The following is a 16,857-nucleotide window of genomic DNA, read 5'->3' as shown; positions in this document are numbered from 1 at the left end:
ACTTTTCCATAGTACATTTAAGTGGCTACAGCCAGATCTTTTCTTTTGGTAGACTTGCTAGACAGGTAAGTGTTGGACATTCAAAACTAGATGATAATATCTGAGTACACAAGGCTTCTAACTGTATGGTGGTTTTCTATTTTTTTGTCTCTTTTAGTTCTCTAAATGCCAAACAGCTTTAATCAGAAAACTGACAATTCCTTAGTCATTCTTCTTTCTCAGAAGCATGCCATTATCTTCAGTCCAAAGACTCTCCTAAACACAATTCTTGGAGAAACCACCGAACCTCAAAGCACTAATGACATCTTTCTTACAGTAATGTGATTGAACAAAGTCATATTGTTAGCAGATGCGTATTAAGCACAATGTTTTATTATGCAGCCAACGGAAGTCTTTTGCTTTGCAAGGAAATTTTCCAGAGAAAAAGCCTGACAACATCTTATAAGGTCTTCAGTCTTTACTGTACACCTCTAAACACGTCCAGTCAGAAGGATTCCTCTGCTGGTTGGACAGAGCTTGCCAGACATTCCAACGATTAAATTTCAGAAGAGCAAAAACATTTCCCATGGGAGAGTGTTTTACTCTATAAAGGGAACTCTGCCCAGGTTACCTTCCTCCCCACTCCTCCTCAATGCTTTTAAAAAGAGCGGTAGGGCCCCCAAGCTTTAATACAACACATCAATGATAAATATATGTATGCTTTAATTGTACAAATTCATTTTAAAATAAAATGGAAATACCAATCAAATTCCTGCTTTGAAAGACAGTCTTATGTCTGAGAAATCTATTGTTTCTTCGACCATTAATTTCATCACTTTGTAAATTCTCCCTTTCTACAGTCTATCACTATCAGTTCAAGATCCACTTTATAAATGAAATCCAAGGCAAGAAGATAGACCCAAGTTTTACCATGTCTCTGACAGGCACTAAGGACGATGCTAAAAACCTGCCCATCACAATGTGAGTATTGACATTGCATGTCATTGGACAAGTAAGGAAAGAAAGGTTAATTTACCATGTCACTTGGATAACCAAGCTGTGAATGACTTGGTTTAACTACAAGTAATTGGAGACGAACCAGCAGTTGTCCTCTCTTATCAACACTCCCTCACAATTATGAATTTTTACATTATTCATGCAATTCTTCTATGAAGGATCTCTTAAACAAAACAAATAATCTTGGAAGTTTCTCTTAAGATTTGGTATCCTGTCCACTTTGGTCCATCCCAAGCTAGCACAGGGATAAAGCAACTGCAATTAAGGTAAAGAAATTTGGCTATTTCTCACGATGGATACGTTGTCGGCATTATCAAAAGTAAAGGCAGTCTTTGCTCTAGGAGACAGAACGCATAACACAGTTAGTATTATGGAACACTTCTTTTACATTCAGAAACCACTGGTACTTCGCTACCTGTCCAAGCTTCTCCTAACTTCTGCCATTTTTTCCAAGAAAGTTGTTGTATTTCACAACTCCACTCACCTAGAGGAAGAGTATGCCAGAGGCAGTAATGTCCTCTCTGGAGGGAGGAACAGTTCTTTCTTTGATTTCAAAGAAATAGTTTATTTTTCTTAATAAACTTCAACCCATTATAATTGAGACAGCATTATTCTATTTTTGATTTCTGCAGAGTTGAAGGAATTAATGGGAATAAAACCTACTCTTCTCTCATCACACTGGACACTGATATTGGTGAGCTACTAATGATCAAGTTTAAATGGGAAGGAACTGCAGTTTGGAAAAATATCTGGGACAAGTTTCAAACCATAATACCATGGACAAAAGGCACTCATCGACCAGGGCTCATAGTGAAGACAATACGAGTGAAAGCAGGGGAAACACAGCAAAAGTAAGTGCAATGAAAAAAACCTGCTTCTGTAATAAGACAGACACTTAGCAAACAGGTGCTCCTAGCTCTACCACAATGATCCCAGTCCCTGTACTCAAACCAGCCGAGTTTATCCATGTCCAGCCTCTATCATTTTATTTTTTTTTTTAATTTTAGTCTCAGATCAAAATGCATGATTTTGAAGTGACCTGTGAGAAGAATTTTTGTGCTCAGGTCTAAAATGAATTGTGGGAAATATTCTGGCTCACTAATAACACTAATCTGAATTTACGGCACCACTGCCTTGGGTAACGGTGCAATTGATATTTGGGAATAAAGGACAGAGAAGGAGGGAGCAAACAGATCCAAGGAAGAACTCAAACAAGCAATGCATTTTTTCTACACAATAGTAATAAATGATAGCAATTTCTTATTTTTAGAATCTGATTATCTCACTCTATAAGGACCATAAGAAATTTCAAAGAAACAAATATAAACCAAAATAAGTACCGATTCAAACTTCAAGGCCTTGAAAATTCAAAATCCTACTTAGAAAAATAAGACAAACCTCAATTATTTGCTTTTCAAGATACACTTGTTTTTTTGGAACTGGACCCACAGATCTGAGTGGTACTGGTCTCTAAACACAGCAAATGCTATTAATACTTTTGAAATTGCTTATTTGGACAGAAATTTCAGCCAGAAGAAATAACAAAATTTGTAATTATTCCTACTGCTTTAATCCTTTGAGAAATTTTAATTGAGCATTATAATTAACAAGAAAATCATGTCTTACCTTGCAACTGTGGCTCAGCCTCAGGTGTTTTTCCTTGTTATGGTCTCTTTCTTACCAGCACACCAGTTTCAACCACATGCAGACTTCCTGTGGAACAGTATTTATTGGCAGAGCTGCAGCTCCTTGATGCTAACAAAAAATCCCCACGAATTGGGCAATTTAAAAGGGTGGCAGAGGAGTATCATATATATTTTTTTCCCCTTTCCAAAAATGTGTTTCGTAGATACTTCTTCCTAACCCAGCACTTTGCACACTCTCCTGCCAAAAATACATATAAAACTTGTTTTTGTAACATCTCCTGCTGTTCAGTACTGACCTGGCTGCCAAAACAAATTAAACTGTGTGGTACAAGGCAAACTGGAGAGCTGTTTAAAAAAAAAAAAAGATTTTGTACCTTGAGAAAAAAATTCCTCTCCAACAGTCCTGTATCATTAACATAGAACAAGCCAATTGGTACTGATACACTATTTAGGATAAACTGGAAAAAGGGTAAATGGTGTGGGGAGTTCAGGTGGTATTTTCAGGTATCTAACAATATTTAGAAGCTTTTTTGCTGTAAGAAGCAGAAGTTTTTGCCGATATTTTAAAGAATAATATGCTCTGTTTTCTTTCTGTGCAATCTGGGATGTCACAGGAAGGTAAGTACAGGAAATGTAAAGACAGTGTATTTAGAGAGCCATTTCTTACAGACAGCATCCCTTAAAAGTATTATTCTGGTTACACGCTTTGTTTTCTTCCTAGAATGACATTTTGCTCTCAAAGTATTGACAACATTCACCTTTATCCAGCCCAAGAGAAAACATTTGTGAGATGTGAAGATCGATTTCGGCAACAAGAGCGGAAGTGAGCAAGAAGAAAAACCAACTAATAAGCAAAACATATTAAAAATAGCACACATCTAGCAGGATGTTTTAAAAACACTCAGCGATACTAAGCACAAATCTACAAATTCCGATGGCTTCAGAGGTGATGAAGAGAATACAAACAAATGTAAATTCTGTGATGCAATGGTAAACTGAAAGGCACTGTGCTGATATGCAAGCCTACTCTCAATGATCAAAGAGCAACTTTATTGACAGCAACTGTTAATGTTAAATTAGTTGAAGTCTGAAATAATCCTTGCTGGAAATCGAAACGCTACTATTTGAAATAATCACTGATACATCTCTTTGCAAGGAGTATCATTTCCAGTTAAATACTTTGAATCATCAATAGTGAAAATCCATTAAATATTTCCTAAATTATTTCATAGTGCAGATGGAGTCCAACAGTAAACATACCCCGAGATAGGCAACACTGTCAACAAAAAGTCTCAATTTCTGATTTGATGACTTTCAAAACTAGAAAACATCTCAATGTACAGAATGCTTGAGCTATTCCTTATAACTATATGGCAAGGAAAATAACTACATCACCCCAGAAAGCTATGCCTTACTGGAAAATGCTTTGCCATTTAGCCGTTATAGTGTACTAATTTAAATCAATAGTAATTTAATAATGCTTAACGTACTACTCACCACTGTGGCACAAAGAAGTTCTGTTAACTTGCGTGTGAAAATCATATTTACTTGTTTGTGTAACACTTGAAATTTTTACATTTTAAATTGCTGTATAGCAAATCTTACTATCATTTTAAACTGCATTAATAAATGAAAATGGTAAAACTTTTGTCCTCAGTGCATATAAATAAATTTAAAGAATTCAAACATACAAAATTCCATTGTTTTCCATATTGGAATATAAACTACACAAATAAACTGTCAGATCAGTCATGTTTTATGCTTACAGGAGAGCATAAGTAAAATAAGTAGAAATAAGTAGAAAGTATTTCATTTGTCACTGAGTAACTAAGTACAATAATCATTAAAGTTATGTTTCTGTGGCTATTCTGAATGTATTTGTTTTAAATGTTCTCTAAATTTGAAAACAGTCACAAGAACTGCTATCATACCAAGATACTGAAGGAAATTTGGAATCAAAATAATTAGATGTTACCAGAAGTAAAGTGAGATGATTTAAAAAGCATAAGGAATGAGCAGAGCAGAACCAGGAATCCTGCAAGCAGCTAACCATCATCAAACAGCGAATGCAGACAACTTTGCTGATCATAGTAACTCCCAGAATGGTAACTCCTAACTTTTAAAAGCTGTTTTCAGTAGCTAACATCCATGTAAGTAAACAGGAATAATCAATACAGAAAAAGGAAGACTGAAATAAAGACCTCATAAAAACCACCCCGGCTGGTGAGACAGCTTCTGATGAGAGTTGTATGACATAAAACACACACATTCTCACAGCTTTTTAGGTTATGGCTTTCCTGTAGCAACACACCTGAACACACTTGGCACGTTTTAGACAGTAAAATTAGCCTTTAATAGCACTACTACTTATGTGCTAAGAAGGTTGATACAGGGATCCTCTATAAAGAAGTTTAAAAGCATTAGTCCAGGAAAAGTGGGTGAAAAAGTCAAAGATGCCTACAGTGTGCTGAAGCCCAAAGAGCAGCGATACTGCAGCTTGGGGACTTCTCAGTTCTCTGGGGAAAAAACATCTTTCAGTTCAGATGTAAACAAGGAATCTCCTCAGGTAACACACCTTGAAAACTTTCCTTCAGCCGAACAGAAAAATTAAGAGAACATTCAGTATTTAAACTCTTGAAGATACAAATAAATTTATTCTGATATCATTTTTCACAATTTAGATGTTCAAACTAGTCCTGTGCCAAGTAAATCCTGTGTTTTTGATAGCTGCTAGACTAATTTCTGATTTAAAAATAATAAAGCCTATGTGGCAGCATACACCAACTGCCTGGCAATGCCAGAAGGCCATACCTCTGATTCCAAGTAGCTATAGCAGTGCCTCACATTGCAATCAAACTGTTGTTAGGTCATTAGAATACTGACACCCTGACAGCCTCACAAGTCTGCTCCTGTCAGAGGAAGCACAGTTGAGAGTAGCATAAGGACTGCTGAGCCTTTAATCACCTGTGTTATAATGAGCTACCAATGTAACATCTGAGGCAAAGCCTGTGCTTTGTTCTCTCCTGCCTTCCCAAAAAGCAATATTGGAACATTAATCAAAGGCCAAAGTACATCGCTGGTTTCTGATCTGTCTGGTTTAAATAAAATGAAATTTCATGGTACAAGGGGAGTCTGTGATGGCCTTCTCTCATTCCTACCATTCTGACTACTCGTGTTTCTACAGCCAACAGTGACGCTCCACAAACACAACAGTAAGAAATATGCTCAAGTGAATAGCCATAACAAGGGATTATTAAGTCAAACATTAGTTAAAAAACAGCTATTTGTGTCCTCATTGTTTTCCCCTAAACACACTTAAAAATACATGCAATGTGTTTTATATGCTTAGGCATTATTCTACTGCTTTGGTGTGAATTCCCTGAAGTGTAAATATAAAAACTGCCAAATCTATTAGGTAACCACGATGCTGGTACGCACAAGGGATCTACTCCAACTGTTATGTTATTATCTTTTGCCCTAGCAGTGCTACTTAGCTATAAAGGGAAACACTCAAAAATATCATGGGGAAAGCAAGTACTGTGAGAAAGGAACTCTGAATGTGCTTTTATTACATCAAAGCATATCCCGCTCAGTTAGGGAAACAGATGCCGAAGCAGACTATTCTCAACAAACATCCCTGAGAGGAAAGACTAGCTGGAGAAGTTGGCATTTAAAAGCAATCTTATCTCTTAAATCAACTTTAAAATGTAAAAGAAAACAGACACACAGCTTGGAAAGCTTGAAAACACCTTGCAAAAAGCAGATTTGATCCCTCTCAAGGTCTAATCCATTAATTGTGTGCTGAGATTATTCCATGTTAATTGGGGTATTCCTCTTCAAAAATAAATTTATTTTACAATCATTTGCTAGCTATAATTCCAGGCTTGAATAACCCAAGAGTAATCAGTTTCTACATCAAAGATGAAAAAGAGATAGCTTTAAGTCACTTGCGTGATCACAGCAATGAAGACAGACATTTTTAGAGATTTTCCTTAAACAGCACAAGAATATTTACGCTTGCATTTAACCATGAGATGTGAATAGAGATGCACTTGGAGAGTATACAGGTAGTGCAATTGCTTCTGAGTGCAACTGCCCATTCACAGCAAAAGCAAAAACAAAGTCTGCATATTCCTTTTTGCCTTCATGGTTTAAAAAGTAAAAGGATCTTCAAAAGCTGATTTCATCAAGTCTATTTATTAATGCATTTCAAGTTTCAAAAAACCTTACATATCTTTGCACAATACTTCATTTTTATTTTTTTTTTTTTTGCAATTTTAGTAAAAATTTCCAAAGTGAACAAAAAAGATACTGTATAAAACACAGTGGACATGAAATTGACAGTAGTATTCCATTGCCTTGAACTTTCTTTTTGATTTACCACATCTTGACTTGCAGTGGAGAGTTCAGTGCACATTTCTCTTTTCAGAAAACATTTAACTTAGACTCAAAATAAAATAGGGCAGCGTTTGTCTGCCGAAATCCTACCACAGGATAACATTACAGGCAAAAAATGTACATGTTCCAAAGTCTACCACACCCAAGAAGTTACTAAGAACTCTTGCTGAAGAAAAGTCACCATTTTAGAAATGCAAACCCACTTCCAATCTTTGCACAGTCTTAAAACAAATGTATTTAAAATGATTTAAAAGCAACTACATACACTTCTATCTAGTTAAGATCATTTAGAATTATTTATATAGTCTATTGGACCAGGGTTTCATGTACAAAATTTGTCTCTAAACCATGTACAAAAAGCTGTATTTTGAAAAAGTCACCACATACTGTACAAGTTTACAAGGAAGAGATCCCATTATATTCAGTAATATTTTTGGCCTTGCTGGCTTGCGTCACATTATGAGAATGATTGTGTAAACCTTATACTCTTAAGAAACAACAAAAAAAAAAAAAAAGAAAAAACAAAACCCAAAACAAACAAAGGAAGCCTGTCCAACCTTAGTAAGTTTTCTCCTAAGCAAAGCCAGGAAAATCATAGCCATTTACGCCTCTAATTAGCTCGGTGCTTTTGGAAAACAAGCAATAAATATATCAAAAGCTTAAACAGCTTGTAATGCCCTCCTTTCATCTCCTGCATAGCAGTAAGCACCTTAAGAAATCTTTTGTTTTCACTTTTAAAAATGCCAATTATTTACATTCGTAATAAAAACTTTGGAATGGGACATTGTGCTGTTGAACTTCACTACTGTTAGAAAATGGCTGGGAAAGTTGGTAGTCCTAACTACAGTTTTAACTCTGCCACAATAAGCTGGGCGAATCACTACTTTAGTGGTTATCAACCAACAGCATCTTGCTGAAAAGTTACTCAAATATCCGATAAATTAAAAAAGAAAACAAACCACTGCTTCCATTTCTTTCCTCATCCCTCAGAACCACGAACTCATCACAATGAAGGAATATTGAACATCCCAAATAAACTGGTAGCAATTTTTAAAACAAGTTGAAAAACAGGCAGAATTTTCTACTAAAGCATGGAAAGATTTCATCTACCTATTCGTTATTGAACTGAACAATCAGACAAATTAAAAACATCGATGCTGAGCTACAAGACATCAGACGTTATATAAAAAATTTGAAACATTCTGGTATTTGCAAAGTTTGCACAACACCTGCTGTATCTCTAAAAGACCATTCAATCTTGTATGCTATGTCTTAGCAGCTGTTTGAGAAAAGATAAAATGAGTGCTTGAAACAACTTTGATCATGATAAAAAGTTTGATTCAAAATTGCTGTGTAAAGCATCACAGGATCCTTGACCATTACACACCATCATCCTCTGTTATCCTGAGTATGTCAATTAAACAGTAATTTCTTCATTAATAGCGGAAAAGTTTTATAATACAAAGAAACATCCATATTGCAATTCTCTTGTTTACAATTGCACACAAGTACGGGTGTACGTTAGAAATACATGTCTGCATATAACAAAGTATATACATTGGCAAGTCATGTCTCCAATGCTGAGGTGGTCTAGCTTCCTAGCCTTGTCTGGCAGTTGAAAAATATATATTTTTTCAATTCTTGAATAAAAGTTTTACTACAGCCATATTTGCCTGCAAGTGAAGAAAATGCAGCAATGAAGAGCACAGGAGGGAGAAAGAACCATGATGCTCTAGGATTTTGTGCCACTAAATTAAAAGTATGCAAGAAAAACGCTTTTCTTCTTTTTGAGCTGGAAGATTCACTCGTCAAAAAATTCACCATTCCCACTTGTTTTGAGGGCAAATCATGCTTTTTTTTTTTCTTCTTCAATTGTTGAGAGTTAGACTGGGGACAACGATTTATTAGGTTTTTCTTTGGAGTGAGTTTTCCCATTGTAGGCACTAGGAAGAACCAAGGCAAAAAGCTGCAGTCAATGTCTCATATGTCCCATCTGATAGCTCTCTCGGGGCCTTTGTCGCTGCGGTGGCTGAGCAGTTTGTGGCGGTCTCCTCCTTTTTAAAGTGCCTGTTTCAAAGAAAGGCACATTATTAAAACAAGTGCAGAAGAAAAGACTTCCAGAAAAGTTGCCCAGCCAATAAAGGATAAACGTAACGACTTTTTTGAAAAGCTTCAGACTTAGAACTGCAACGTTTTAAATACAAAATTAAACACATACAGCATTCATAGAGTACTTTTTCTTATCTCAGTAGTAGTTCCTTCAACAGTCCAATTCTTATGATATGTAGTATGGAATATAAAATGAAAGGAAGTCTGAGACAGAAAGCCTTTTCAAAGTCTTTCTTTTGTTATGCATATTATATTATAGGGAAATAAGGAAAGAGTTCTATTTTGATCAATTGTTCCCATGGCACAAATTTCATTTCAAGTTTTGTAGCACCAGGCAGTAGACTACAGACTGGGATACCAGAAATTCTCCCTTCAGAAAAAAATAGAGGATAAAATATTTATCTGCTTACCTGGAAGTGGTTTATGAGGAGGCAACTTTGGATTACTGCTTGGAGTATGAACACTGCATATCTTAATGAAACCAGCCATTAACATGATCAGGGCAATTCCCATAAGCAATACTGCCCACCAATGAGCCTAAAAACATTAAAAAAAAAACCCAAAGAAAAAACTTCTTTTAATCTTTGCATTCAAGGGAGGCACGCATAGACATGAATACACACTGGGTATGGCTTTCTATTGCATTTTAAAAGTCATCCAGAAACTAACTGGAAACATTACTTAAGAAACCCTAATGTTTGAAAGGAAAACTGATTTGAAGTACTTACACACACACACAAAAAATAACTCCTTAAGATTCATAATATCATCAGAAGAGTATTTGAGACACTTGCACTACAATACAGCTATATAAGCCTAAAACTCAAAAACCTACACAAAGTTGACTGTGCAGTTTTATGATACTTTCTTTGAGCTTCCCCCACCAGTCTATTACCACTGAAGCATGATCTAATGTAATAGAAGTAAGAATTACTGGAGGTAGACATACTCACTTCCTTAACGAAAGCAAAACATTCAAATATTAAGAGTTAATGAAAACTCAACAAGTTGAAATACGAACATTAACACAAAATGTAACAGTGTGAACTGAAGTGTCAACATGAACTATTTTCTACTTCCCTTCCTGGCACTGACTCCGTCTGTCAAGACATTTGCAGCAGTCAAGGTGCTTATAGAAATACTAGGGAAAACAATGACTGACGATACTTCAAAGAATGCTGAAGTACTGACCGTGCTACTTAGCAGCTGCAAGCACTGATTAACAACAATACTTCTTATTAGACCAGTAAAATAAAAGTACTTACCACAATCCATTCTGCGATATTTTCATACAGCTCAGGATTAAAAATCGCTTTCTTTAACCGAGCGAGAGGGCCATCAGCATCTACCAGCCGACATCTCATGAACACATCACAGTAGCCTCTGAAATCGTTGCAAGGAGATCCTGGTTGCAACGTAATAGTTTTACGAGCAAAGTGTTTCTCCCAGCGGCTGGAACCTGTACTGGCACAAGTGTCCGGGTCCACTGAAAAGTGAATACAAATCAGATCAATTCTAATTGTTGTCGTATTAAAACACACGTGCATGAATGTGTTAGCACTCCATTGTTTAAGACACCTATTTTTAATAAATTTCAAGTTAATATTATCTGTGAAATAACAAAATGCATTGTGTACTTTCTAAAAAAAAAAAATGAAATATAACACGATGTCTACCTGGAATAAAAAAAATAGTATGATCTCAAACTAAGAAAAACTATTTAAAAAACTGTCACAAAATTCCTCCTATCTACTGGTAAATTCATGCTTACACAATCCAGACAAATCTTACTTTTTCTCATGCAGCAGACGTGACACAATTCTCTATCGTCCTTGCCATCTGAGCTGGCACATGTACACTCCTCCAAGTCATACTTCTCACAGATAGAGCCAGTACATTGCTGTTGGAGACAAAAACCAATTTTACTTTAAACACACTGTCACTAGGGAAATACTGGGTTTTAAAAGCTGAAAGCATAACTGCCAACTTAGAAAGACGCTAAAAAATAAATAGTTTGAATTTTTTCCAAAGCTTATATAATAAAGAATGATAATAACTATCCAATTTCAGTGCTACAGGCTTATCTGAGAATTTCTAAGGGTGATAGACTTTTTTTTTTTTTTAAATAAAAACCAAAACACTATCTGATTTTAGTGAACTCTGCAAAAGCTTCATAGCACTGGAACAAACTGCAATTCACACTGAAATACGATTACTTATGACCATAATTAGAAAAATAAATCAAAAGCATATCTTCAAAAATAGTTCCTCTCAGAAAATGAAAGTGGCTGAAAAACTCCATTTTTAATTCCACTGTAGGATGGATCTTCAAATTCAAATACAAAAGCCTCTGTTTATTATAAATTTGCTTCAAAATCCAGTACCTGCATAAAGACTATTCCTCTAGATTCTCAGGTTTTTTTAGCTTAAACAGTTACAAACTTATTTTATTAAAAACCAGACTGTGAAAATGGCAAGCTAGAGCAACATCAGTTACAGCTCTTACAAGGATGACTTCTGCTTACTTCTCATTTCAAGTAAACATAGATCAACTTATGAAAGACTTTCAACAGCTTTTATTAGCAACCATCACAGACTGTATCACCTAGGAAACTACAGGTGGTTCAGCATAATTTCATGTCCCTGCACACAGGAGGAGGAACTGTATATTTGCCAAGTTCAGCATGTACAGCATAACAAAGGCAACAAAATTACCAGACCAAGACTCAAGAGAAGTGTAGCACGGGAGGTAAAATGTGTTTTCATACACCTGTTTTTCACAACAAACTTTAAATCGAACCTCCTCAAGTCCTACAACTAACCTGATATTGTTAGCATCTTAATCTCTGTTGCACCTTCACAGTTATCTTGACTGAAAACTACAAGTACAATATTTCTATTGAAAGAAGGTGATTATCACGCTGTTCCTCATTAAGTATGGAAATTGCATCACTTCATAGCATGCTGCTTTGCAATAAACACCTGCAGAGTTGCACGCAGTCACAGAAACATACCCCTTTGATGCAAACTTGTGTACGCCTGTTGCATTCTGTGAAGTTTTGTTTAGGCTGGGAGGCTGGACAGAGAGCACTGAAACCATTGCACATCCCCTCCCTCGCACAGTCCGAATCATTTCGGCACTTATCAGTCTTCAGCTTGAAGTTGCACTGCGCAGTACAGCACGGGCCTTGACTAGGGCTAGAAAAAAGGAGGAAACAGGAATATAAAGGAGAAAGTGCAAACATCTCCAGAAGAAATACTCATCTCAAAACCTTGTCAAGCACTAGGCACATTTCTCATCTGTGCCAAGTAAAATGTAAATTGAAAGTTGTTTTTCCTCCCTTGAGGTAACAAGGTATTTATCAGCCACTGGAGCAATTAAACTATTTGCAACATGTTAGAAAAATACTACAAGTGCATCTTATGTTAAAATAAATACAGACCAACAGCATTTCAAGGTTTATATATACAAAACATTAAATCAGCAAGTGAAAAAATTAGTTCAGGAATAACTGACTAGCTTTCCAGTATCAGTTTCATTAAAAAGTCAAGATTTCTTTCTCTCTGATTTAACATCCATAAGAAGTTTTAACTTTCTGCACAAAAGACCATTTACATTCTCTAAACAAATAAGAGAAGGGGACAGATCAGGAGAACTTGTATCAGCAGTCAGTTTACATACAACATTTTTCAAAGGAACCACATAGCTGCACTCATTCGTCCTAAACATTTAGGCTCCTTTTCGGCACAGACATGAAGGCAGCTGAGCCTCTTACAGTGAGGTATAGCAGTGCATCATCCCAGGATATGTGACACAATCACAGGAAACAGCCACTGCTTCCTGAAGCTGTACTGAAGTACATATGTCAGCACTTCACTGTCAGCATGATATAAAACAAAACCTCAGAAACCAATGATAAATCAAAATAATGGAAGGCTTTTCCTTTCTCTCCCACAGAAATGACAGAAATTCGTAAGGAGAAAAAAAGGCAAAGTCACTGCAACCACAAGTTCATAGAAAGCTATTCTTCTACCACATCGACAGAACCAAATGCATGTTCACAGCAGATGCTACTTGTAATTCCACTCACAGGATGATAAGGATAATTTGGCAGAAAAGTTTAATTAGAACAAAACCTTGTATCTTATATCAAAAAGCTGAGCTGTTTCAGAGTTTTAACAGTAATTATCCTTGGCTAACCAGATGTTAAAATTTGTGCTGTCTCTAGAAAGGTACAAAAGTTCATGTCTTTCATGTGAAGAAAATCCACTCAAGTTTTTAGATGAGGCAAAAACGTAACGTATGTTTTAAGTTATGTAACAATGAGGCACAACTAGTCTTATATTACACCACAGCATTTAAGTCTTTAAAACCTGCTCTTATAAATCATTGTGTGTACAACACTGTCAAGATACTAGAAGTTTACAAGTATAATTTGTAGGACAGCTGTAAAAAGGTAAAAACAACCAATAATTCTTAGAACATCTTCTGGTTAAGCAATACTGTAGAAATGGCACTAAGACCTAATTTCAGAATATCCTTCTATTATTATTTGGGCAACAAATGCTTTCTTGTACCCTATTATGGTAACAGCATCTCAGCCTTGTTTTTTCCAAACCATACAGCTTTTGCAGACTTCTGCACAACAAATTTCAGACAAAGATTATCAAATTTCAACACATTCTTCTGCACTACCAGCATTGATAAAATTCTCTAGGGATAAACTTAGTATGTCACTGAATAGTCATCTGAATAACAAGACAAGCAAGCTACAGTGTAGCACCAAGAATTGCACACCATACTTGTGCTGATGAACTTCACACTCCTGCATAAAGTATTTTATTTACAAGTATACTATAACAGATAAGTACAATACCTGCAGGATTTGCCTGGTTTTAGCTTGCATTTTTTATCATCTGATTGGTTTGCATCGTAACAGCATTCATCTTTACACTGGTCGCTGTACCCACAATCACACTGCTCTCCTTCTTCTACCAGTCCATTACCACAGATAGGTTGACCAGACTCTGAAAAACACCAGTACATTTTTGTAAAAAGCAGTACAAAGAATGCACAAATAAGGAAATACTGACTTGCAACAGCATTCACCTGGATGAGACTGAAAGCACCTCTTCATGCTGGACTTCATACAGTAGTAAATCAACCTGCACTACTTGCTCACTGCTCAGATTAGTCATTCATACAATTTAAGCTTCTTGGTATAAGGTTTCTTCTGATAACAATGGGAGTTTCTTGCATAGATAAGAAGTCTAGAGTGCTAAGAACAAAGTTTTACACTAAGCCTCCAGTGCAACAGAATCTTTTCCCTTTCATAGAGTCTGACAACCTTAAAGCAAAAGCTGACGATACTGAGATGAAACACTTCACTCCTAGACCCAAAGCAACTTGCTGTACAATCTCACCAAATTTCTAAGAGATCACACATAGACTTCAGAGGGAAGAGAGCTACAAAGTTATTACATCAAATTCACAGAACAGAGAGGCTGCAGCCTTTAACATTTCTCTAGCATTTGACCACGATGCTCCCAGAACAACACCAACAATCAGGAAACAGACAAAGTAGGAAGGCATCTCTGGAGACAGTATTGTCCAGTATTCCACTCAGAGCAAGGTCAAATGCAGTAGGTTCCCAAGGGCTTCATCCAGACAGATTGGAGTATCTCTAAGGACAGACTCTACAGCCTCCTGGGCAATCAGCTCCTGTGTTCAATCACCCTCACAGTACAAGCAAGACAAAGCCATACACACACAAAAAAACAAACCATCACATTAAAACATGGAAAATCCTGTTTATATTTGTATCACTTTTTCCTGCCCTTTCATTGGGTGCCACTAAGAGAAGTCTGTCTCTGTTTCCTTCACTCCCTGTTACCTACCCTGTTAGGGATGCATGCAGACAGACAGGAGCACCCTCACAGCCTTCTTTTCTCCAGAGTCTCCAGGCTCTCAGCCTCTCCTCACATGTCATACACTTCAGTCTCTTAACCATCTTTGTGGACCTTTGCTGGATTGTCTCCAGTACATCTTTCATGTACTGGGGAGTTCAGAACTTGACACAACACTCAAGTTCACACACACCTCAAATTCAACTGAATCTTCCAGGAAAGTGATTAGCAAAACAAAAAGCATCAGAACAAATTCTAATTAAGAACTTATCTGTTCTGCTTTCAGGATGACTGTATACGTACCAACAAAGCAGTTATTTCTCTTTTTCTCAAGAACTTGGCTGATATTTCGAATACTACAGAGTGAGAACTTGTTGTTATTAAGTTTGTCCCCAGATGTTGCTCTTGCATACATGATGTAATTCCCATTTTCTTTCTGTCCCAAGTTCTTGGACTCTCCTGGAGTACACTCCATCCCAGAATCATGCTGCAAAACAAAACATTTGAAGTGTTTCTATTAAGACAGCTCTTTCTTCTTGTTTTTCTATGTATGCATGAGACATCTGGATTTGGTAGCTTTACAAAACTGAAATTTGGCTTTGTTAATCATAAAACACTACTTTATTCCTTACAGCTTCTCAGAACATAAGGAAAACAAAGTTTACATTGACAACCGTAACAAGCATCTGGTTTTTCAAGCTAATTGATTTGAATTTTTGAGAACATATACAGGAAATTCATGTCATAGAATGAACACTGACAAAAAAACTTCCATCTTCTAAAGAGACTGATTTATGATCATAAAAATGTGAAGAACTGGGTGGAAGAAAAGCTGAAGGAGATAACTGAAACAGCAACCCATCTTTTTTCTTGGTTTGAGGAAGAAGCACAGAGAACTTTAGAATAGAGCAGAAATCTGTTTCTGTATTTAGTGACAAGTCTAATATCCAGTATGATGCATCACAAATCAGCACACTAGCCTTTACACTGACAAAAAGATGAACTGTGAAGTGTAAGATGAAGTTCAATGCTGCTCTGACACACACAACTTTCCAGGAATACAACTTATGTTTCCAAAAGTAGGTGAACACTACATTTAACACACTCATGAGAATCAATTATTACAGTTTCGAACAATCAAATGTTCACTTTTACATTTTTTCTTGAATCAAAACAGAAGTCATAGAGAAATTGAAAGAACCACCTTCCAAGTTAGTCCAAGAGATATTTCACTCAGTGAGACTAGTTTTTCAGTTTCACATGCTCATATTTTCAACTGTAACTGAAACATCCGTTCCTACTCAAAGCAGTTGTGTTAGGGACTTTTCTCAAGGCACATGAAGTATTCATATGCAAGCATCTGCTTCTGAGGAACTCATTTCTGTCATCTTAATTTCATTTTACTTTCCAGAGAAGAAAACTTACGTCAGTTTTAATAAAAACTAAAAACACCCCACCCAATTATTTTCATTTTCAGCAAAGCCAAAAAAGCCTCATGCTTTTGGTTTGTCACAAGCAAATCTAACTACTTAAACTTCCAGAAGGAAGAATTTTGTTCTAAAATGTCATTGTAGGTATCTCAATATTCTTCACATTTTTCTTCTTTTTAGTAATAATTTAAGTATAAATAATTGAATGAGAAAAGGAGACAGTTATGTTTTCTTGTTGAATAAAGCATCATCTTCATTCTGCATTGATTCTTCCTCTGCTGTGGCATAAAACAAAATACATCTGAAGGACTTATGTGACTGTAGTCTCCAGTAAAAAACAAAGTTTTAGGAAAAAGTACTAGTTTCTTTAT

The 16,857-nt window shown here is 36.1% G+C and overlaps 2 protein-coding genes across 3 annotated transcripts in view; one reads left to right on the top strand and one right to left on the bottom strand.

Annotated features, from left to right (window-relative positions):
- Window positions 1–4,290, top strand: part of LIPC (lipase C, hepatic type) — a 39,261-nt gene extending 34,971 nt beyond the window's left edge. For both annotated transcript variants that reach the window (XM_042875698.1, XM_042875699.1), the window contains 3 exons: window positions 840–960; window positions 1,629–1,847; window positions 3,364–4,290. In XM_042875698.1, coding sequence (XP_042731632.1) covers window positions 840–960; window positions 1,629–1,847; window positions 3,364–3,469 — 446 coding nt within the window. In that variant the 3' untranslated portion in view covers window positions 3,470–4,290. The remainder of the gene's footprint in view (window positions 1–839; window positions 961–1,628; window positions 1,848–3,363) is intronic.
- Window positions 4,291–6,820: 2,530 nt separating this feature from the next.
- ADAM10 (ADAM metallopeptidase domain 10) overlaps window positions 6,821–16,857 on the bottom strand; it is a 41,374-nt gene continuing 31,337 nt past the window's right edge. The window contains exons 10-16 of the mRNA XM_042875697.1: window positions 15,360–15,543; window positions 14,027–14,177; window positions 12,164–12,347; window positions 10,941–11,049; window positions 10,415–10,635; window positions 9,560–9,686; window positions 6,821–9,107 (exon numbers count right to left, since the gene is read on the bottom strand). Coding sequence (XP_042731631.1) covers window positions 9,013–9,107; window positions 9,560–9,686; window positions 10,415–10,635; window positions 10,941–11,049; window positions 12,164–12,347; window positions 14,027–14,177; window positions 15,360–15,543 — 1,071 coding nt within the window. The 3' untranslated portion in view covers window positions 6,821–9,012. The remainder of the gene's footprint in view (window positions 9,108–9,559; window positions 9,687–10,414; window positions 10,636–10,940; window positions 11,050–12,163; window positions 12,348–14,026; window positions 14,178–15,359; window positions 15,544–16,857) is intronic.

Source organism: Lagopus leucura, unplaced genomic scaffold, assembly GCF_019238085.1.
Source record: "Lagopus leucura isolate 7727_CA_CO unplaced genomic scaffold, USGS_WTPT01 Super-Scaffold_100015, whole genome shotgun sequence".
NCBI classification, from domain to species: Eukaryota; Metazoa; Chordata; class Aves; order Galliformes; family Phasianidae; genus Lagopus; species Lagopus leucura.
This window is presented reverse-complemented; position numbering and strand designations above follow the sequence as displayed.